Below are 25,315 nucleotides of genomic sequence, written 5' to 3'. Positions count from 1 at the left end.
ACGCGAAAGCAAATTATCAAACAACAACAGAACTTCGCTTTTTATTGAAGTTTCTTATACCAAATTAGTTTTAAAGAAAACAAAAGAAAGTATTTAAGTAAACGTCAAGCAATGAAAGGCTGGATAAATTGGCGCACGCCATACTGAGATTCTAAAAGTACACTCACCAAAGGATATCATCACGAGCGATCTCAGAAAGAAAGGCGAAACTTTAAATTCTCACCTAATCTGCAAGCAGTATCTGCTCTCCCCTTTTTTGTGTTTTAATAAAATAATTCACCCCGAAACACCAGGGTAACAAAAGCTATGAAAAGTCGTCGCCGTACCGTCTTGGGCAATCTCGATAAAAAAACTCGTGCGATCGTAAACTTGACCCTCCCTTATCCTGGTGGAATCAACACGGAAACTTTAGGGTAAGTCCGAACAAGCCAGGGATGATTTACGTTCGGTCGCTGACAGTAAAAATGTGGGTCAGTTCGGAAATTAAAATTTTATGGCGACTCTCAGGGCATCTTGAGGGTGTTTTAGATAGGGTAATGCCAAAACGGATTAGATTAACCTTAATACTCTCTTACTTTGACGACCTACATCTACTTCTAGATAAAGACTTGTTAAATTTGTTAGCAGGCTTATCAACATCTTGCGTACGCAATTACATAGTTCTAACAGGATAATCAGAAACTAAATTAACTAATTTCAGTTTCTTATGTATTCGTAATAATATATTATGTTCTAAGTCCATGGCGTATTTATAATAAGGCTGTAATTCTAACGTGTGTTGCCTAGTAAAATATATGAGAGTACCTATATATACGTATTTAATTAATGAAGGCTGTAAAATTTTACAATAAACTGAATACTTAGAATGGATTTGGAAATTTGATACGGTGCAAATTATAAATAAAACGATGTGTTATTTATGAAGGCTCAAAACTTTTTGGCTCTAAAAGACCTTTTATGTTAAAGTTAATTGAGGTTACGGGCGAAAGAGCTTTCAATAGAGATCTTAGTAGGTACAAAAAGTGCACTTACATTATGTAAAAGGCATCAGGGTAATAGGTATTCGTAGAAATCATTGAACTATGAAAGGACAAGGTCAATCACCTCAGTTGATCGTGATAATGTGCTACCCCCGGTTAAACTTCCGACTGTTTTATCCCAGCGAAAATCAACACGAACGCAAAGTGCGTAAGAGGGACTGTAAGGTTCGTGTAGAACAAAAAGTGACTTAGATGAATGATTCCTCCAGAAACAAGATCCTTGTTCTTGTTGCTCCGAAAAGCTTCAAGACATAAATACTTTTGTCATGACTAAAACAAAGAAAAGTTAACCAAATACGCATCCCTGCGGCAGTCCAATGTCTGCTGGAATATAAATTTAACGTAATGTTCATTTGCGACAGAAACGCAATTATACTTAAAAGAACCTTATTTTCGATAAGGCTGCAGATTAGAGAGTATGAGTGAGGCTATTAATCCAATTACGATCCCTACTCTGACAGTCAAATGCTTTATAAAGAGCATTAAGATCTCTGATGCCCCATTATTCGTAATAAATATTGATATCTTTTCCATTCAGAAAAAGCTTTTTCGTGGCTTTATATTTTGTGTCGATCTACGAACGTATTTTCATAATTAGTATATTAGATTAATCTTACATAAGCGCATGAATCAGTTATAGAAAATATTATCGGCTTACCCAAATAATCTTTTCTTTTGTTCGGTAATAGGATCAATTTGCTAGTCTCAGGTAAAAAAATAATAATAGGAAAGTAACATAATGTGTATAAATAAAAGGTAATGATTAGGAATATCATAATATCAGGATATAAATATGATAATGTTAAATAATATAATACACGCAGTATAATCATGATAGTATTCGTTTTATTCACGAGTAAAAGTTTTTATTGAGAGAACATTCTAAAGGAATTCTAGCATTATAGACTATAATTATCTGGCACCATATACCAGACACTACATTATTTTGAATTGAAAACTTCTACACAAGAAGTAACATTATTTCCAGCTTTTAGCGCTTATGCTTGTGAAATCGCCACAAGGAAGTTGAAAGTCCTAAGCGAACGCTGAAAAAAGTTTTTTGTTCTTTTTTGTTTGGAGGAACAACTTTTTTTTTATTGACACGAATAAAGAACGTCAGGATCGTTGCTGCGTCTTGTATTGTTCCAGACACAACGGTCGCCTTAATGATGATTAAGTTTTAAATTAAAAGTTGTTCATTTCCTTGAAACTCTACATTGTTTAGGAAATAAAAGCGATGGGTTATACTTAGTCAGGGAGATTTATAGTACACCTTTTAGCCTTAAATGCTGCAGAAATTCATTTAGAAACACTACTTTGTCGATGTGTGATTTAATGGGCCAATTCAGATTTGAACTTCCTAATTTGTTGAAATTAAAAATAAATGCTTCTATGCTGTTCTGGGAGCAAATAAAAAACATAGAAAACGTTCAGCTGCTTGTTTTCCCGGGCATGTCGTAAAAACCGACAGAGGGATTGTGTCATCTAACATGATGGACTAATGTTATGAGCGATAGGCTGATCCCTTATCACCATAAGGTTCATCAAATCCAGCTTACGACATCGTATCAACAGTGGCTGCAAGTTGTCTTTGATTACTTGTGGCTCTGCCCACCCCAATAGGGATTACGGGCGTGAGTTTATGTATGTATGTATGTATGTAAAAATAAATGTTGCCAAAGTCAAGAGACCATAAATAATAATAATAATTGTTAGAATAAATTGATTTGAATAAATAAATATTTTAGAGACCATATAAAAAGAAATTTATCTCCAAATAAATTTATCTCACGAATTTTGTATAGCCATTTTTTTCGCCTTTTAATGATGTTAAGCTCAAAATATTTTTAACGTCCAATATACAAGCCAAATTCGATTTCTTTATCAGAAAATATGAAATCCGCCTATTGTCATATTAAAATAAAAGATACCGCTTTTATCGTTATTTTTTCTGAGTTTCAAAATCTTATTTCGGTATCCGCACTTTACTGGAGCGCACCGAGTATAAAACAATGAATGCGCGGTAGCCAGCAGCTGTTTATTTCAGTAACCGATCCCTACGCAGCGACGCCGCATGTGTGTGTATATGAAAGCGAATGATTGCCACAACCTCTTTTGTATCTGAGCGCTCGTATGGCAAAACCAAAACATTTTCATTTTCTCGGTCACAATCGGATTCGTAGTTTGTTTATCCGCAATTTAGGGTATCCAAAGCTTCACCCGCTCACGATTTGGCGTGTACTGATTTCATTTTGATCGTGAATACATTTTCGGGGGATTCAGTGTAAACACTGTTATTTAGACAAACACGCCAAATGATGGGGATTGTATTTGAACACCGCCAGCTATTTGGTTTCGTTGCATAATTTACTTTGTCATTTACAGTCGTTTTCTTCGATTGTAAGCCATTTTCGTCGGTGCGGAAGATTAATAATACATAATTATTTACATTTTCTTACCAAAATTGTATATTATAGTTATTTAATTCAGTATCTACTTTATTAAATATTTGTGACGTCATAATCGTCGATTCAAATTCAGTATACATTTTTTCAACGCTGTCAGTGAATACTTGATCATAAAGGCATTGATATATAAAAGTCGATTTCGTTGGAATAAAAAATTGAAAATTTCAGCATTATAAAGAGAAAATGTACAATAGCAACGTAATCAGCGCGTTCTATCAAATTGCTGATTCACTGTCTTTGTACTGTATAAAATAAGGAGGCTTTCCTTTATCAGAAATAATGCAAAAATGTATCGATTTTCTTTTTACTCTCAGATGTACTTAAGTAGGTTCCTTCATTTTATTCTCACAGGCTTATGGTAAAAACGAAACGAGTAAAGTTTGGTAACCAACTTGTATGGCCAGGTTTAGTTGTTTATCGTAAAGTCAGCGAGTGAAGCTATAAGTTAGTAAACTAATATTACTCTGTGCCTTATGAGAACCTATATTACGCTGCCGTTGGTTCGGATTTCTAAGAAAAGTGGGCCAAAATTACATCTGATTGGTCGCCACAGGGTCGTAGACGTCAAGGTAGACCACGATGATGGTGGAGGGACGAGCTGCCAGGTGGCATAACGATGCCCAAGACAGGGAGGGTTGAAAAGAGAAGGGGGAGCAGTGGGACATTAATTAGGCTACAGGAAAAAAAAGAAAAAAGTAAATAACGGCTACAATAAGGTATGTCGATGGCTCAGTAATAACTGTGACACGAAGATTCGACAGAAGAAGCAAGTAAAGTAAAATAAATAAGTTAAAATTAATAAAAGCTATTCACCGATAATTTAACATATTTTTCATCACTAACTTAAGAACCACACTCCTGTTGGTGTAGCATTCTCCATTCTTGTGTATCAAAGGTCAATCATTTTTCACTTTCTTATATGACACGATGTTCACCTTCTCTTTAATATGTTTCATGTAAACTCTTCTTGGTCTATCTCTTTTTCCTTGTAGCATCCCTTCTATGATGTATTTTTATAAATTCGTCGTGTCGTGTGTTACATAGTTTTACTTCCTTAATTTTTTATACGTATATGCCGGGCTGTCCTAAGACATAGGCCACCTTAATGCGTTACTCCTGTGTGTTGGGGTTTGATCTTCTCCAACCTTATGGTAGGTCATCTTTCCACCTTTTATTTGGTCTCCCTCTTCGCTGTTTGCCATCTCTGAGGTATCATTCTGTTACGTCTTTAGGCCACTTTTTTATTATAGATCTCATCATGTGTCGTTTTCGTCACATCTGCGACTTTTGTTATGTCCCTTATTTTTTATAGGGTCGCTTGTATCGTAGTTTTACTCTCAGTATACTCCTTTTTTTAGTCCATCCCGTTCTGACAGACTTCCAGTTTACTGCTATCTTTTTTAGTCAGTGTCCAAGTTTGACAACCGTATGTTGAAGACTGGATAGGAATGGCTTTTAATTATTTCTTTGATTGACAAGCAACGGAGAAGCAAGTAAAGTTGGCTATTACCCGATCATCACCAACTCATATCTAATGGAAATTTCTGATAATATAGTAACGATTTAGATATAAGCGCTCTCTCGCGCTTAGTACTTAGTTCATCTTGCGATGAATGTACTTTTATAGTCATGAGCTTTTTGGATGTTATATTATACTCACTCCTCTGATCAATAAAGGTTTTAATTCCCAATGTAGGGGAGCTTACAGAAACTCGAACATGTTGCGTCTACATCAAAATTATCAGCTTTGTCGTTATTCAAAGGCGGCGGTTCATTTAGGATTACTTAAATCTGTAAGGAAAAAAACTTATTTGCGATAAAGCACAGAAAAAAAGAAGTCACGTACAAAAGTAAATACCACCGTTCGGGGTTCACACACAAGCGAGAGAGTTTTTAATTATTTGTTTTTAAAATGAATAACATCTTTTTGGTGTGTTTCCCTTGAGTAGCTAGGCTTATTAACCGAAATATAAAAGAAAGAGTGAGGGGCTCAAACACCAATTATACGACTAGGTACCTATTAAAATACTGCATGAAAAGCAAAATTATTATATTTTATATTAATTTCATTTCGTTTAATATTTTAAGAGAAAACGTCACATACCCAATTCGTGTATCTCCCCATGCACTACATGTAAAAGCAAAACTGTCTTTAATAAAATATTTCGCAACTAGCCCGAGCTCCATAAACTAAAGCCTCTCCCGGGAACACCTTAATAAATCTGTCTTTCTTTTCGCAGAGCTCCCGAGTAAGCCAATGATCTTTGACGAATACGGAAAAGAAATATCCGGCATAGCGGGACCCTACAACGAAGGGGGTGATTTCAAACTTATTTGCTCCGTAAATGGAGGTAAGTAGATGCTCTGTGCCACGAATTCCCTCTTTCAAGTCATCTACCACTTTGCTATGAGAAGGATAATTTGATTGGAGTAAAAAGGTCTTCTGAGATGATGAGCTACATTCCGTATCTGCAGATGGGTACGGCGTCAATCAAATCTTCGTAAAAGGAAAGACGTTACTTCGTATTTTACTCGCGTCAACGTATTACGTTTGTGAGGGGCTTTTGTGTTTATGTCACAAAAATAATTTCCTCCTCTTTTATCCCGGGTTAAGAAGGTCTTATTTTGATGCCAACTCCTGATATTTTATGGATCTTCGTTCATTTTTAAATGTTTTCCGTAAGGTAAATTGTACGAGACAATTTAAATTTGACATTCATTTCTTTAAGAAGATATTTTGATTTAAAGCTGTTGAGAAATACTTAGTTATTTTAAGAATATTTTAACGTAAATATTTTCTTTTCAAAGGTTGCCTGCTGCAAGATATACTAAAAATCTGAATACTAAACTAAGACAATCATTTTTGCACTAGTAATCTTTATGAAGTTGCATAATTATTTAATTTTACCTTTATAATACCCCCTCCGGGTGATTGAGGGGAGGCCTGTGCCCAGCAGTGGGACGTATATAGGCAGTTTATGTACCTTTATAATATAAGTACGTAGATAAAACAGTAAAGCATACTTACGCATTGAAATCCAATTATTTTCTTTCAAAGGTAACCCAACTCCAAGACTTCAATGGCTCCAAGGCGAGACAGTGCTGTCATCGTTAGGAGCTGGTGAACTTCAGCCTTCAGGGGCCATAAGGTCATTGACCTTGGTGGTCAGAAATGCGACAAGAGCGCATCTATCTTCCACATATACTTGTACAGCAGATAATACTATATTATCATCTCCACAAAGAGCGACAGTGAAAGTGGACCTTTATTGTAAGTATATTTTTTATTAAGTCCTTTTTTTTAAGCATACACGAAGACTTTGATGAGAGTGGAAGACCCGAAAGTGGTGTGTCAGGATCCTAGTTAGTGGAATTCCGTGGTCTTTGCCTACCCCAACGGCCTTGTATGTGTGTATTATTTTTTTGTATAGTTTAGATGTTAACATTGGGCAAAGCAACAAGCAACCAGGCTTTACCTAGCAGCAAGTTTTGATACGAAGACTGGATAATGGATATAGATATGATGCACCGTATCGTGACAAAAGAGGTTCATCATATTTGGAAGACTACAACCTTCCATTTTGTTTGTACGACACGCCCGGGAAGATAAGCAAATGAACGCGGTCTTTTTTATTTTTATTTCTACGTTTTTATTTGCTCCCATTCCTGGGTACAAAAAGATCATTTTTTTCCTATAGCCTATCGTGCCCCACTGCTCAGTCAATACCTCCTCTATCCTCTTCCACAGTTTCTTATCCTGGCAGATGTTTTGCCAGTTCCCTACATAGGCATCCAGTTGTCTTTCCATAAACACAAACACACACAGACACATATATAACTTAAACAGCTTAGATAGGTACGTCTCACTGCGGGCATAGGTCTCCTCTTTATCAACTTTGGGTATGGAGCATACTCCACCACCCTAGAATAGCTTCTTTTTTTAAGGGGCTGTAAATCTCAACGCTTATCGCTTTCGGCCCACCAGGTTCTATTAATTCTTTCAAATATAATCCTCTTCGGCAACGCCCCGAGTCGACGTTCGCCTCAGGCATGTTGTCTTAAAGTTTGCATCAGGTGAGACCCCACAGCGCTTCCCATTAGTCCGACTAGTAGTTAATGCCATTTTTGGCAAAAGTACGATATGTCTCTTCAAAAATTAAAAACATAACAGGTGAGCGAAATAAGTTTGAGAACCTGTGGTCTCACAATCGAGCAATCCCGGCTACTGGGTACAATGATTGACCCCATTGCAAGTTTGCTGATAGTTATCGCTTCCAATCAACAAGAGCAATCGAGCCACAAGGGCATGTTACACGAACTTAGAATGTACCTACCACTATCGGAGCTAGATGACCAACATAACATTGCATCACGCCGGTAGGAAGAGATGTATAGATACACATACATACTCACTCCTTGCGAGCTACGTTACAGGTCCATGTAATAAGGGACGAGCCTATTAAACGTGCACAAATTGTTGAAATCACCTGATAAAAATATTTATGATGAAACATTAATTCAAACTCATTGTTGAAAACCAATAAATTTATATATTTAAGATTTTCAAATATGGAAAAACTTTATAATAGGGTAGTTTCCAACTTGGCTCAAAGGACTTATGACCTTTAATAAAAAAAAAAAAATAGTTTGCAACTAGGTATTTAGTCAAATCAGTTACTTTTTACTAAACGTCAAAACATGAAATTATTATGCAATTTGTACGAAAAACCAACCTGTGACGTTATAGAAAAACATGTCAAAATGTCACACTTATTATTACATTCTTCATTATTAAAATTCACAAGGAAAAAAAATATAGAAAAAAAGGCTTTTTGTCGCCTTTAAATCTGTCTTTATTTAGCAATCAGAAATTCATAATTTATCTTTGACCTAAGAAATCACCCAATTACATTCGCTCGCGGAGCTTCTGCTTATTCTTCTCTCAGTACGGTCACGAGCATTAATATGTATACACTTTGGTACCATGTCACATTAAATTTTTTGACAAATTAAACCGTAAGTCTCATTAAATGTCAAATATGATAGTGCGACAGGGTTCTAAACTGGGTACATGATATTGCTCATGACTGAACAACACAAAAACATGACACTGCTGTTTTAAGTATAGTAAAAAAGATTTCGCAGCCCCGCCACCCAAGGAATTCTTCACTCAAAAAGTCGAATTCAGTGGTGTCGAGCTAGATTAAAAGTGTAATAAATCTATTGGCATCTCGATTACTCTATCCATAGAGATGGTCAATCAGCTCGCGACAGCAAATTACTAGTTCACGAACCACGATTCCGCCGGCATAGTCCAAGATTTTTCTTCTTTGTCCAAGATCTTAAATGAACCTACGTCTTACAACACAATTTGCACTCTGCCTGATCAACAGCAGTGGAATCAACAAGTCCACTGCCTGACCTTGAACACATAATATTATCGCATCATCATAATTTTTACGTCTTCTGTAGTAACAGTCAGATAGGTACTACGTAATCCTTCAGCCGATTTCTACGACATGTACGGTCACGAGCGTTAATATGTATACACTTTGGTAAATATGTTAGTGCGACAGAGTCCTAAAGTGGGTACATTATATTGCTCATGACTGCACATGTCGGTGAAATCGGCTGAAGAATCCTTCAGCACGTAATCACGTAGTACTTATCTGACTGTCACTACAGAAGACGTAAAAATTATGTCGATGCGATAATATTTTGTGCTTTTAACATAAACAAAGGTAATTTTATAAGTAAATATGGCGCTCTAACGAAAATGTATTCTTTAGCTTCTTCGAAAAGCTAAACACATTAAAAAAAACATTCGGGATTGTGTACCTAATTCCTTTAATCTAAAAGCAGTGTTATTCTAATGTGAAAACATGTAAAACACGGTTAGACTAACATTCGTTGCAAACGTAATGTTAGAATTACGTACCTACAAATAAATTCAAATACGAATTACTTTGACAAATTGTATTTTGTTTACCAATGAATATTCAAATTAAGCTTGGAATATTTTAACAATACGAGTGGAAATACAAATAATAGTAAGTAGAAATAATTTGAGGTAAATAAATTCCTTCTTTGCTGAATTAAATAAAAGCTTTAGTATTTTCACAAAATACAGTTCCCTCGACGATTACAGACAGCGATACGCCTCACCACTTATCACATTGGTGTAATTGACAGAAAACGGGTTCCGTGGTCTAGTAGACATAGTAGTAGTCTCTTGATCTGGCGGTCTCGGGTTCTGGACTTTGTGATGTTACAATAATCACCGAACGTCTAAAGTAACAAATGACCAATCTCAGCAACCATAGTGTCAGAATTACTATAGAGTCACCTAAGCCCCTGACATGACTCATATAACGACTATATACTTACTTAAGTAAATAGTAGCCAGGAGAGACTGATTAACTTGCCATCCGACCCACAGATCATCTTACTTTCGGATAATCGGATGATAAGCCTGCAATATCCTAACCAAACTATAGATTAAAAAAGGGATTTTCGTGATATGTCCCAGTGACTACGAAACCTGAGCCCAACGCTCAACCACGAAGGCCGTTTAAAGTAAATTCTGTAACTTTTTAAATCGATTATAAATCGATATTAGCCGTTTCACATACAGGTTTACGTGCGACAAGAGGACTCGTGCAATTTAGTGCTGATTTTTTTATATATAATGTAACCCACCTTGCAATAATCGCACCTTGGATTAACCTCATACACAAACCTTTTTTTTTTTTTTTTTTTAACGTTGGGAAATGCGTTACGCATACCACGCCGCCCGGGGGGGCAACGTGGTTATGTGGGACTCTCCGGGTGTCGCCACCCGGTATACCCACTAAAACCCAACGGTGTTCCTCCTTGCCGCCGTGTGGCGGGGATACGGGAACGCATTTGCACACAACCGCGTCCCCGCCGGCGGATGCCCAGCGCCCATGGGAGCGCGTCAAGCGCCTCCCCCTCCGCCGAGGGCTGCCCGGAACACTTGGGGAGCCCTACAGCACACACAAACCTAACCCAACCCCATGGATTTATATTAACCCAAGTCCGCCTGTCGCCTGTAAACCTGTATCTGAAACAACTATACTATAATTATATTATTTTTATAGTAACTATTCTATTCCTTCTTTATTCTTTCTTCTATTTTTTTTGAATGGAATACTCGGGAAAGTGTGTACCTGTGAGTACCAAGAGAGCAACAGTTCATCACGCGATTCATATTGCTCTGACTACCCTAATAGGGTATATAGTCATTAGTTCATGTTATGTATGAATCGATGAATTTGCCATGTCACTATCAACTTGATGTAGTCTCACCAAATTGAGGTCCTAGACACAACGCTTGTCTTACATAATAGATTTATAGGCAGTGTTATTCCAGTCAACAAGATGACATACTTACTTAATATATAGGATGTTTGTGACATCGTAATGGATACTGAGGGGGATGATTCAGACTATGATTCTGAGTTGATATCAACAACAAAATTAATGAAAATTTTAGTGTATTTTTAATTATTTTAGTTCCATAATTTCTACATCACTAATTTAAAAGCCACGCTCTTGTTGGTGTAGCATTCTCCAAATGCTACTAATGGTCTCATCATCAGCCCATTAACGTCCCCACTGCTGGGGCACGGGCCTTCCCTATAGATGGATAGGGAGATCGGGCCTTAAACCACCACGCGGGCCCAGTGCGGATTGGTGGTTATTAACGACTGCTAATGCAGCCGGGACCAACGGCTTACCGTGCCTTCCGAAGCACGGAGGAGCTCGAGATGAAAACTTTTTTTTTGTGGTCACCCATCCTATGACCGGCCTCTGCGAAAGTTGCTTTACGTCAACAATCGCAGACCGAGCGCGTTTACCGCTGCGCCACCGAGCTCCTCACTAATGGTCTATCATAGGTCAATTACTTCACTTTCTTATAAGACACGACGTTCACCTTCTCTTTGATATGTTTCATGTAAGCTCTTCTTGGTGTTTCCCTTCCTCTCTTTCCTTGTAGCTTTCCTTCCATAATTTAGCGTCGGAAATTTCCGCTTGATATCAACTCAGTACTTTCTCTTGAGAGACTCATGAGCTGAATTTATCCAGGAGGATGATTCCTCAATTAATGAGGGTAGTATTCGGTACGATGTAACTAACACCCTGTAAAGATCGGTATGATAGACTTAGAACATAGCCACACCCTTGTAAACCTAGGCATAATTTATTAACTTATTTCTCGTGTGGGTTGTGAGATTAGTAACCGACCCCTGGTAACAGGGTAACTACTGAGCTGTCAAAGACCCCTCGCATGGCTCATCTTACAATTACATACTTACGTAACAAAATAGTAGCCGGAAGCAACATCTAAACGCGCCATCTCGAAGCTCGGAACTTCTTACTTTCGGACCATCGGGTGATTAGCCTGTTATGTTCCAAGTTGAGTTGTTGTGTATGTGTTTATTGTTGTTCTGTTGTTTGGTAGTGTTTTTGTGTTGTTCGATTATTATGATTACTCTCGTTTATACATATATAATTTTGAATTCAATTTAAAACTTTATTTTAATTTATCATTACATGTAGCTATTACAAATTCACCTGTTGTTGTTCTGTTGTTTGTTAGTAGTTGTGTTGATGTTGAAATGAAATGAAATAAAATATTTATTCATTCTAGAGTTGTAAATACATATCTAATTAAATAATATAATGCATTGCACAATAAAAGTCCTTCGCTCAACAATGTAGTGTACGAATATTAAATAATTGAACTAATAAAATAAATCTAATTTAAAATCAACAATATAAATCCCATAAAAACACAATAACTAACAAGTATAAACTTGAAGTGAGCTCAAATTTAAATATTAATCCACAGAGTGAAAGGAATTGTGAATTAGAAATTGTTTTAATTTACTTTTGAACACTGGTAGCGGTAATTCCTTTATATTCAGCGGTATGACATTATAATTATTTTATCTCTCTTTTTATTTAAGAGCTGCGCTCTTGTCGGTGGGGTAATCGACATTCTTCTCTTCTTCCCGCCAAATCCTTCACCTCCTGATACGACACGACCTGCACCTTCTATTTTATTTGTTTCATAAATGTTCTACTAGGTCTACCCTTTCCTCTCGTCCCTTCAATTTTTCCTTCTATGATTTTGTTATAAATGAATCGTGTCGTATCAGATGGCCAATCATATTTCCTCTCCAGTTCTGTATAAATTATTTTTTATGCACATGCAAAATACATTACTTTTAGTTAGTGTTAAATTGTTTGTGGCATATGCAATAAAATCTACACATCATTTACCAAACAAAGCATATCTTTTTTTAATTTTCAACAATTTTGATTCTTTCTCAACAATTAAGCAAATCTCTTCTATGTATAGACACGGCACAGGTAGTATATTAAATTTTTATATAAGGGTTTGGTTTGATGAGTTGTTTTATTATTATCATTATACCGGTTGTGTACATTGTGCTCAAAATTGTATTTTATCTATCTATCTATAAAGATATAAAATTCTGCATTTTGCATTGGACGTTCACACATCCATATACATAAACAGCCTATATATAGTCCGTTCAAAAATGATCTTCATAAAAGGTAAACAAACCTGTTACTACAAAGAATGTTCGAATTTCACCTAAATTACGCAAAGTATTCTTCTAATAATATCCGTAGCACTCAATAGATGTATGATTTCTTAGCTCAATGTGAAATTAACGTAAAATAATTATTAAAAACACATTTTTTCATGTAAAAACAAAAATCAAACAAAACCTCACACAAAAAAGTTGACATCATAAATTCTTGTTAATCTGTGGCTAGCTGTCAATTTGACGATTAGTGATGAGACATTTCATTCAGGTCAGGAAAACGAGTCAGTTCCGTGAATAGCTTAAGTGAGTGTACTGTACTTAATAAGCCGAAATGCGCAGAAAAATGACTTTCAAAGTGAATTAGTGTAACCACAAAGAAACATACAATATATATTTTAATATTATCATACAAAATGTTCAAACAACCCAAGAGAGTCAGTTCATTTTAATAAAATAACTTGAGCTAAAATCAATTCAGCACTTCACTAGTATGCAGTTTGACACAGATAAAAAATATCGGCAGCCATATTTGTTTACCTTTTATGAAGATCATTCTTGAACGGACTATACGTCCCACTGCTGAGCACAGGCCTTCTCTCAAGCAACCGAAGGGGGCATTGGACGTTCAATCTAATTTAATGTCTTTTCATAATCACACGTAGGTAGCCCTCCCGTCAATTGTAATATTTCACCCTCACATAACACAAACAGTGTTACACTGCTGGGCACGAGCCTCCGCTATGTCAACCCGAGATTTAACACTCACTGAACAAAAATGAATCTACATGTACAGTAAATCACAATGATCTGTGAAACCAAGTGGAATAAAACGATTTTGATAACAACGCTCGGGTTTGAGGAAAAAGTAATAAGTAAAAGAATTTGAAATTGATCTTGTAAGAAATAGGAGGCTTTCGACTTGCCGAAAATATCTTTGTTGCTTGAGCCGAAGCTTTAGTTCAATCTGATATAGTGCTATAGAGACAAGGGGTTCTCTGGTCTTTGTGTATAATGTCGATGATAAAAGGAATAAGTCTGAAAATATGTTTCTTATTGACTTCCTTTTTGATTCATAACAAATGCAAAAATTTATGACAACTTGAAAATGAATACAGTGAAGGAAGAAATCAGGGGTTCAGTCCTAAACTACCAAGCAAAGCTGAAAAAACATCCTTGGCAATCCAGAATTGGCAATCCAGCTTACCAATCAAAGTTATAAGAAGCGATTCAAGAGAAAGGACATATTGGAGCATTCAGAAGAATGAGTGGTCATAGATTAGGTAATTATGAGTAGCCGTCCTTGCTTGAGGAGCTCGGTGGCGCAGCGGTTAACGCGCTCGGTCTGCGATTGTTGAAGTTAAGCAACTTTCGCAAAGGCCGGTCATAGGATGGGTGACCACTAAAAAAAAAGTTTTCATCTCGAGCTCCTCCGTGCTTCGGAAGGCACGTTAAGCCATTGGTCCCGGCTGCATTAGCAGTCGTTAATAACCACCAATCCGCACTGGGCCCGCGTGGTGATTTAAGGCCGGATCTCCCTATCCATTCATAGGGAAGGCCCGTGCCCCAGCAGTGGGGACGTTAATGGGCTGGTGAAGATGATGTCCTCGCTGGAAGACACACTCAACCTGACACTTTTATTACAAATCTGCTCATAGTAAACAGAAAAATAAAGATACTGATTGCAGATATTAGTGGTAGGTTTCTGGTCGAAGGACGGGTAACTGACATTGTAATGTTATGGGTTCAAATCCCAGCTCTTGGTTATACACATACATAGATAACTGATATCACGTGGTTTTCGGTTAATGGTAATAGGCTCGCTACCTATTTATTTATTTATTAAATTCACAACATAAGCTTACAGTTAACGCTTTTTTTTTCCTTTTTTGACGTGACTTATTGTATATTTGCCGCAGATGGCATTAACTTCTTGGCCGGACAAATGGGGAGCGCTGAAGGCTCTCACCCGGTACAACGTTTAAGACAACAGGCCTGAGGGTCCCAGTTGGGCGCGAACCTCGGCTCAGGGCGTCGTCTGAGAAGAAAAATATTTGAAAGAATTAATCGACCCTAATGGGTCGATAGCGATAAGCGCTGAATGAGGGAAATCGTCGACCACGTCGGCGGGGTCGGTATCGGGGCCCTGAAGTGTTTGGTGTCGCGAGCTGATTGGCTGTCTCTATGGCTAACAGTTAACGCCAATTCACTTATATGTTAATCAAAAAGGATGCATTAAATTTTACATTAATATAGGTATTACATTGGACTAAGGCATAGTTGACGAAGAGTGGGTGTATATAGGATACACCTCTGCCTAGTTTTTCGGGGATACAAGCTTCATGCTGTGTTTTATTAAAGACTTTGTGTATGGGCAATTGGCGGCACAGTACGACAAATCAATTAGGACTTCGTATCAAAAGTGCCTGCAAGTCGAATTCTGATTATTACTTATTAACTTAATTTATTGCCATCTTATGTGTTAGAATGGCACTAAAAACATCCACGGTTTGTCATTAAAGTTAACTGAGGTATTATGGCCGTACATGTAAAAACAACCCAGTACTGGACTACCAACACTGAGTAATCAATTTATCTTAAGTGTAATTTTTACTCACATTATAGACGGCGATACGGCTCACTATCTATCATGTTGGTGTAACAGAAAGCTCGATCTTCGTCTTTTTGTATCATATGGGTTGTAAGGTGAATTACCAACCTCATCAACCCTGGTGTCAGGGTTAGGTATTATTGAGCCTAAAGCCCCTGAATGGCTCATGTAACGATTATACACTTACATCAGTAAGTAGTAACCGGCACCAACGGCTGAACGTTCTTTCTGCAGCACGGTTCATGATTGTACACATCCAAACTAGGGATCACAAGGTGATTTTTGTGATGTGTCCCCACCGGGATACGAACCCGGGACCTCCGGATCGTGAGTCCGACGCTCAACCACTGGACTCCAAAGGCCGTTAACAAGTTCAGTGAATTATACTCAGTACATCTTGCGATGAATGTACCTCTGACATCCCAATTGGGATACTTGTCGTGATCTTATGTTGCAAAAACTATTAACAAGATACCTAATACTTATTCTTAAATTCAGTGTTTAAGGTTTTGTTTCTGAATCCATTTTGCTTTTAATTTTTTTTATCGTCGCTAAAGCGGCGCGTGGAATAAATTTTCTTTAATAAATTCAATTTGTTTGCAGTGAGGCCACTCTCAGTAGAAATCTTGTCGAGAGAACAGCCTCTGTCTGTGGGACGGAAGGCGGAACTGTGGTGCCGGTCGGTAGGAGCACGACCGCCTGCTACCATCACGTGGTGGTTGGGTGGCAAGCAACTGAAGTCTTCGAAGCAACGGGTAAGAGCAGATTTACTTAGTTTATTAAGTCGCCGCGCCTCCTGGCATGGCTCATGCAACTTCCATACAAATACAAATCTTTATTGGTAACGTAAGGTAACGTAAGTGGTAAGCACAACAATTAAGCGTATACATTATTACAGCAAAGAAATTCATTAAAGTCGTAAAATATGTTCTTAAATAACCACTCTTTTATGAGCTACAATACATGCATACTTATGCTATAATAAAAATAGTTAAGTATACATTTCTATGCTTTCCTGATATATACGTATTTTTGTTCGCGGAAGTTTTAGAATTTCTCTTAATACCTACTTATCTACCAAAATATCACAACTATTGTCTCATCTATGTTATGAAAATAAATAGTAAATCATTCAAACATACAACTTTTAATGTTAAAAAAACAGTGGTTAAATAAAAGTACAGAAAAGAATTTCCTTGAGCTTATTTTAGACACATTGACCTCGTGTCTCTTAATTCTACTAGACCTTACGCCAGTGAATGTATTTTACAAAAATCCGGACCCAGACGTCCTAGGAAATCCTCCTCAAATCCTTTTCCGAAAGGAAAATACCAACCTAATCTTCTTTCTACATTGGATATCTAAACGTAGATCGTTTTCTAGGAATTGGACGATGGCAACGAGACTCAATCGCTGCTGCAATGGACTCCCCTTAAGGAGCACAATGGCTTGACACTCACCTGTAGAGCCGAGCACACGAAATTCAATAGATCGACCATCGAAAGCAAACTTCCATTGAATGTGTACTGTAAGTAATTCTAGATGTTTGAATTCCTAGAAAGAATGCTCACTTATCTGTAATTACACCCGAGGGGTTAGCCAAGTTGCAAACGATTATGACAATCGACAGTGACAGTCATAAAAATGTATACGATTAACATGTCACCTTATATCTGGCACTTTATATTAATATACATTTTTATAACTGTCACTCTCAGTTTTCAAAATCGTTTGCAACTTGGCTAAGTTGATACACAATTTCAATTCAATACAGAAAATTATTAAACAATATATTCATGCACATACAAAATTCAGACTTTTCAGGCTTGAATCACCTAATTGTTCGAAAAAAGTAAGAGCTTCGGAGGGCACGTTAAGCCGTTGGTCCCGGCTATTAGCCGTAAAAACACCTCCACCAACCCGCAGTGGAGCAGCGTGGTGGAGTATGCTCCATTACCCCCTCCGGTTGATTGAGGGGAGGCCTATGCCCAGCAGTGGGACGTATATAGGCTGCTTATGTATGTATGTATACAAAATTTACGCAACCATAGAAGCAAATAATTTTATTTAGTAACTCTATGGGAGTTAGTTTTACTCGCTAACTCGTTAATATTAAATTATTCATCATTGCATTTATTATATCATTACATTTTATTATAATAAGTAGAGAAAAGACGTTACTTTTTCAAAAAAAGAAAACTGATTGACTGAAACCGTTGGGACGAGGAAATTAAAATCGTCTCGAAACAAAATTTTATAATGGGGGCAAAAACTAAAAAGGGTTCTTAAAAATTCATCCCCTAAGGGAATAAAATATATTACACGTGGACGTAGTCGCAAGCAACAGTTAATAGTATAATAATTATAGTTATCTACTTCAAAAGCGATGCGTGATACAAATGATACTTGACGTAATATTAAACTAATGAAATACAATCAATTAATGTTAACGAACACTATAATGAAGAGTTGATAGTAATAATTAAATTACATTCAGAGGTACGGAAAAGTATTTTATTTTTAATGAAAATGTGATATTTTAATATAATAAAATATTAAAAAAAATATAATATTTACAAGAATGATTTTAATACTGTTTACTTAAAGATTTCAAGGCAGTCTCGTTCTAAAGTCATTTAGTAACCTGAGTGTGGATAAAGAAGTAGATAATTTTAATAGATTTTCTATTTTGTAACACAAAAGAATATTTCGCTTTCGTCAGAATTATCCCTCAAAGTTTTCGTTACGATGTCACTAACACCCTGATTGGAAATATTTTATTCGAACATTTCATCCACCTAAAATTACTGCAGCTTCATACAGTCGAGGAAAAGTAGCATGAAAACTTAAGCACATTGCTCTAGCATGTCCAAGGTATTTTTATGGTATCAATCGTTTAGTCGACTGTTACGACATAAAAGGAGAGAGTAGGAAAAGAAGCAGCTTCTTGTTTGCTATTAAGCTTATTTTTATTTACTATTAGACAGGCAGGTAAGCAGTAGTCAGTAATACTCGTTTCCTATTTTTTGACTAAATCAGAAAGTAGTAAAACATTATAAAAGTAGTGGATAATTTTATCGGTATTTTTTTGATATCGTCTCAGAATTATCCCTCAAAGTTTTCGTTACGATGTCACCAACATTAGAAATATTTTATTCGAACGCTTTCTCCATTCATTCTTCATCCTCTTTCGTCATAAAAGGAGAAAGAAGAGAAAGAAGCTTAAGCTTCTTGTTTGCTTCTTCTTATTTACTATAAGACAGTCAGAAATACTCGTTTTCAATTTCGGTAGTAAAACATGATGAATACAGTCGACTTGACACCTCGTGGAAATGCGATGCCCGTCCCCGTTTCTCCATGCAGCGCAACCCGTTTACGATTTGTGGTTGTGAAATCTGTACCACACGTGCTGTATATGCGTGCCTAAAGCAACATTTCCGGAAAATACCAAGTCGCCTTCATCCCATAGTACTAACATAACAAAGCTTTACGCCTGTATCCCCGAAGCGGTAGGCAAAGTTGTATGTCGTCATTATGTATTGTCGCAATAAAGAAGTGTCGGATTTTCATATTGCCGAAGTAAAATATTGTCGGACAACAGTTTGTTGGATTTCAGTTTTAACCCGTAGAGTATAATAATATATACGTACTTCTCCTGCAGAGTATGCGGTAGAGTTTGCCGCTCTAGGATTGGCTTGCACAGCCATGAAAGAAAGTGCATTTTGTTCGAGGCAATGTCGTCATAAATCGTCTGAAACAGACGTATAAGGTCAATGATGATGATGATAATAATATACACCTACTCCTGGCCAGCTATGGTTATATCCCATTTGCCATTGCCATAAACTAGGTACAAATACTGAAAACCATCTATGATATGAATCATACCTGATATCAATTATCTGGCTTAGAGCCCGAGCTGGACTTCAAACCCGTGACATAAGAGGGTTAGGACCGATGCCGATGGTACTTTAAACAAAGAAAAGATTATTTCTATATCCTAGTCGTCAAAGTGCAGGACAAAGGCACTTACACCTCACTTGGTTTACGGACAATGCATTCATATTTAAAGCAGACTATATTTTACGAATATTAATTAATCAGAACTTTTGACAGTTGCTTCATTCAGCCTGTGCTATTCGACAATTTTAAACTGTGTTTCAATTATATCTATCTATATTACGAGTATATAAGGGTAGAACGGCCATTGTACGGCACCCGGTTCTATTGAGTATCTGATTCGTACTTCTTGTAAAGTTTTATACAAAAAGGTATTTAAATAGGTCAAAGATAAATTAATCTAGAAATAAAAGCCGGTCTAAGTCTATAAATCAATCTCTTTTTTCTTTTCGAATTATTTTCTTCAATTTCTCTTCAAAAATCGAAATACTTTGCTCAACAATACACGACGAGCTTAATTTAATTTTAAATTTGAATTTTGAACGTCGTCATAAATATTAAAAGCCCTATAATACTCACTGTAAGATTACTTTTCTTTTTATCCCTAATACTCGTATTTATTATTTTTCTGATAATCTTCTGATGATAAAAGAAAATATAAACTTGCGAGATATTTTTTTTTTAATGCGAAGTCTATTTACATTTTTTCACGTTTATGTCAACATCAAAATATGTATAAAGTACTTGTTCTTTCCTTTTAAATTGTAAAATATAAAGCAAAGCAATTTTCACCTGCCTCTACTATATATGGACAACCTGTCCATTTCTTTATGTCGTTTTCCATGACAGGAAAAATTTTATTGAAAATGTTCTATAAAAAAATGCATAACTTAATTTGTAGACAAAACGTTCAAATGTCCAGAAATTCGTTTTATCAGAAGGACTTAAATGCCAAGTGAAAAGCATTATTTATAATTTAAAATGTCTTTATGAGTAAGATAATTATTATTGTAGAAAGTATGGGTTTTTTTTTTAAATTAATAACAATGACGGCTTTTTTCAACTATGGCGACAGGTGAGGTGACATCGACCTCATAATTTTTTATCATTGTCTCTGTCAAATGGCATAACCGTTTGCAACTTGGCTTAATATTGAAATCGTCATTCGTTCGTACAACTGTGTAGTACTTATTAACATGTATTCCGAGCTCTTAAAACATTACACAATATTAACAAAGATGAAATTAATGCAAGAACAACTGTGATAGTTGAAAAATCCCGCCGATCTCTGTTTCTTTTTCTTTTCAAGTTATTTCATTGGCAACTAGCGTTGCCAATGTTTCAATGATCATAACCAAAATGCTAACTATAATTATTAAGGTTTCTTGTTTATTTTTATTGAATTGTTGTGTCGGAAAAGAGCTAGAAGGACGCTCATTGAACAAATTGAATATGTCTTTAAAAGGTTCAGTAAGATCTACTCTGAACCGGGGCGTGCAAGTATAAAACGATTGATGAATGTGGAGGAAGCAAGAGAAGTAAGGCCGCGTATTGTGCTTATTTTTATTCGTATGTTTATGTCCTTTGTATATGTCGTTGTGCAATAAAGTATTATTGAAGTATGTCAGGATCGAAGTTAATGGAATTCCGTAGTCTCTGGTTACCCCGGTGGGAAATAGACGTGATTTTATGTTTCTATTGCTAATAATAGTGGGGATCACTAACCCCAAAATATACAAACTTAATTAAAGAAATGAAAAATTAACAACATGTTATTAAATTGTATGTATCTTATTGCGCCTGACTCTTAGGTACCGCCCACAGTTTGCACACACTACCCTAACAAAATATCAATATAAAAAATTAATAGGTCAATATAATTTCACAATACAATATATAATACATTATATAATATATACATAACAATATATAACAATATATATATTGTTTTGTTATTATTTGGTTTCTTTTTCTTTGTGTTTTCGTTTAAGTATGTAGTGTGGCGTATATTAATAAACAATTATTTTTTCTTTTTATTGTATTGTAATGTTATTTTTTTCATCAGATGTACCAGTGGCGACGATTCACCTCGGGGCGAAGATGAATCCGAACGACATTGAGGAGGGGGATGATGTCTACTTCGAATGCAAGGTCGACGCCAACCCGCCGGCTTATAAAGTCGTCTGGGAACACAATGTGAGTCTATTTTTGGTATTCGATATCAAGTAAAGTGTTAGAGTGAAGTGGGCTCAAGTTGGCTTTCATATAAGTACTATGAGAATATAGACACGAAGACCCGAGATTTAGTATGTAAGTGAGTCAAGGTTATAGTCAGAGACTTAATCGAGGAAAACTAAAGAAATGTTTTAAAAAAGGTGGCTCAATGGCGCGTAGAATTCAAGAGAGCGGTTGAGTGCACGTGCGGAGTCTTTCCTATCGAAAAGGTTATCCATCGCAACACAACGTAGTAATGCACCAAGTTGAATGGGGTCCCTTGTGCCTGGAACAATTTGGGGCGAGGGCGGGGGACCTTATTCGACAACTAGCGGTATAATTTATTTTCATTTTATTTACTTAAGTATTTAATTGTCTGTGTGTACTGTAATTATTTTGTGTGTAAAGTAACTTTTTATGAGCATTGCCTAAATTCTTCATTAATTTAAGAGCCACGTTCTTGTTAGTGTAGCATTCTTTCTTGTCTATCAAGGGCCAATTCTTTAACTTCCTTACACGGCGTAACATGTAAGCTCTTCTTGGTCTTCGCCTCCTCGCCTGAAATAGATGCTTTTTACTTTTATTCATTTTTTTATAAAAAGTAGTCCATGTTGAGAGTTAGTTACAATTCAATTTTTTTAATATTATAAAAGTGTGACAAAGCGTAGTGGTCAGACAGGCAGTCGTTTCTGTAGAAAACCGGACCTATCAAATTTTCAGGTTAGGTTAGTGGACCCCGTGAAATACGGGAAAATGATGATGATAATGATAAGTGTAATAGAGCACTTTAATTTTTTTATAATATCTGGATTTTGTTTTAATATGACTTTGTATTCAGTTTGAAAACTAGGAATAAAGTAGAAAGAACTAAGCAAGAACGTAATACCTTATAAGTTTTGTATGACTGCCTCGGTGGTCCAGTGGTTTGAGCGTTGGACTGACGATCCGGAGGTCCCGGGTTCAAATCCCGGTGGGGACATATTACAAAAATCACTTTGTGATCCCTAGTTTGCTTAGAACATTACAGGCTGTTCACCTGATTGTCCGAAAGTAAGATGATCCGTGGTTACTTCTGATGTAAGTAAGTAGTCGTTACATGAGCCATGTCAGAGGCCTTTGGCGGCTCGATAGTTACCCTGACACCAGGGTTGATGGGTGTTGGTAATCCACCTCACAACCCACACGATAGAAGAAGTTTTGTATTTCTTGATATTTTAACTTGAAAATGTTTGTGAACAGACAGAATGTACCTACTTCTTAGACATCCGCGTTACTGTAAATTAAAGATTGTGATATGAATGAAAAATTGAAGTCTGCACGCAATAGCATTGCGTGCGGAACACGCTTACATTTTTTCGAACATTTCAATAGTTGGTGGCGGCATGTCATGTTATTAACTTGCTACCAACAAATGCCTGACGACCCGATTACTCTAAGCACGGAGGCAGTATATCAAATCAAATCAAGTATACTTTATTGCACAGAACTACATTTAAACAATCAGACAAAACACATGAATACAGTACAAATTTCTTCCAGGCAACCACCAAAAGGAAATAAACATTTACAAACTTGGATGCGGGATGTTTTGAAGAGTATATCAGAAATAGAAATAAAAAATAGTCCAGCACAGAAGAAAGTCTAACAAACGCTCCTCAATTTCAAACAACCTAATTACCCATTAGACTTTGTAAGTGTTCAACATGACAGTTGATAGAGAATAACATCTCCAAACAGCAATTAGGGACTTAAACTTTCCTTCTATCGTGTGGGTTGTGAGGTGGATTACCAACCTCATCAACCCTGGTGTCAGGGTTGCTATTGAGCTTCCAAAGGCCCCTGACATGACTCATGTAACGACTATGTACATACATCAGTAATTAGTAACCGGGACCAACGGCTTAACGTGCCTTCCGAAGCACGGATCGTCTTACTTCCAGACAATCAGGTGATCAGCCTGTAATGTCCTAACCAAACTAGGGATCTCAAAGTGATTTTTGCGATATGTCCCCACCGGGATTCCAACCCAAGAGCCTTAAACAATCGACTTAAACTTTTCAAAGTATAAAAAGCTTCGTTATTCAGCAAGATTTCATTAAATAGTTAATTGGTGAAATTACAATTGTAGGTACTCATAAAGATAATTAAGATATTACTCTTCAAAAGGTTTTTAACACAAAAAAACTCTTTTCAAAACGTGTACCCTTAATATTTAAGTTTAAAGTGGCAATCTAGAAAATCATTATGTAGGTATTTGATATTTAAGTCTTGGAAGAAACTGGATTCATTTTGGTTTTATTAAAATTAAGTTGCCACTTGGCAATGCCTTTCAAATTAGGTCGTCTGGGGCGAGAACACGAAAATAATTTCACATAGAAGACAAAAAAATCATACTTCTGCAATTTTTTAAAGTTAAAGATACGATTTTCATAGTTACTAACGCGTTTTTTCAGCACTGATTTATTGGGTCTCGGATTTTGTTGCATAAAATCGTAGCTACATCCTTTGTTGTTAAAAGTACTCGATTTACACAAAGACTTGTTAGTAGAGACTCAAATATTCTTTTTCGTTTCGTTTTCTTCTCAAAGTAACTAACGAGCGATGTCCGATCTGTTATTAAACCGTGAAGTTTGCGAGATAAAACAAAATTTGTAAAAGTAATGAATTGAAGTCAAAGAGAAGAAACAATATTGTTAACTTTTCGAAGTAAACTTTCTCTTTCGCGGAGAGTTTTTTATTTTCAATTATTCCACCGAGAAGTTTGTCAAATAAAGACGAATTGAATTTTTGTATTTTTTTGAGATTTTTCCTTTTATTCTATGTTTCGGGAAATGAACTCCTGAGAGATTTCTTATGATACGGATTCTCTTTCTGATGTAACTGTCTGACTATAATTGACAACATTAAATTTTTATAACAGTTATTTTTCATTGATTATATAAAAAAATATACGTAAACACACTCTACACGAGAGAATTTTAAGTCTAAGCATTTTAAGTTTAAATTTCCAAATAATTCTTAATCTAAATAAATCTCTAGGATGTATGATAATTTCCGTATTCTACATGGTATTAAAAAAACTTGTAATAAGCAAATTGGTGATGACGATACCCTTAGAAAAGGTTCAGTATAATCTAGGTTCAGTACGCAAAAACAACATCTATATTCTTGTTTCCGAAAGGGTCTGTGATGTGAAACTCATATGTAACTTACCAACTTGTACACCATCATAGTATTCAAATAAAGAATATTGAATATATTGAATACATTCCCGGAAACAGCAAACTGATTAATCTCACTAGAGACGTCCTTCGAAAGGTTTAGTACGATCTACTCTGGACCGGCGTGCGTATATGAAACGATTGATGAATGTGGAGGAAGCTAGAGAAGTGTGCCAAAATCGACACCAATGGAATTCCATAGTCCCAGTATACCCCGGTGAGAATTAGGCGAGATTTAATTTATGTACTTATGTAAATAAAA

At 36.2% G+C, this 25,315-nt stretch overlaps 1 protein-coding gene and 1 non-coding gene across 4 annotated transcripts in view; both read left to right on the top strand.

The window, feature by feature from the left end:
* Positions 1-25,315, top strand: part of LOC126382348 (nephrin-like) — a 224,364-nt gene that overhangs the window by 137,344 nt on the left and 61,705 nt on the right. For all 3 annotated transcript variants that reach the window (XM_050032156.1, XM_050032157.1, XM_050032155.1), the window contains exons 5-9: positions 5,749-5,859; positions 6,567-6,779; positions 16,322-16,473; positions 17,102-17,246; positions 21,684-21,814. In XM_050032156.1, the coding sequence (XP_049888113.1) occupies positions 5,749-5,859; positions 6,567-6,779; positions 16,322-16,473; positions 17,102-17,246; positions 21,684-21,814 (752 nt within the window). The remainder of the gene's footprint in view (positions 1-5,748; positions 5,860-6,566; positions 6,780-16,321; positions 16,474-17,101; positions 17,247-21,683; positions 21,815-25,315) is intronic.
* Positions 22,739-22,811, top strand: Trnav-gac (transfer RNA valine (anticodon GAC)). The gene has a single exon. It is a non-coding gene; the product is annotated as a tRNA-Val (tRNA).

This window comes from Pectinophora gossypiella, chromosome 4 (genome assembly GCF_024362695.1).
Source record: "Pectinophora gossypiella chromosome 4, ilPecGoss1.1, whole genome shotgun sequence".
NCBI classification, from domain to species: domain Eukaryota; kingdom Metazoa; phylum Arthropoda; class Insecta; order Lepidoptera; family Gelechiidae; genus Pectinophora; species Pectinophora gossypiella.
The sequence above is the reverse complement of the archived record's forward strand: the minus strand, read 5'-3'. Positions and strand labels throughout refer to the sequence as shown.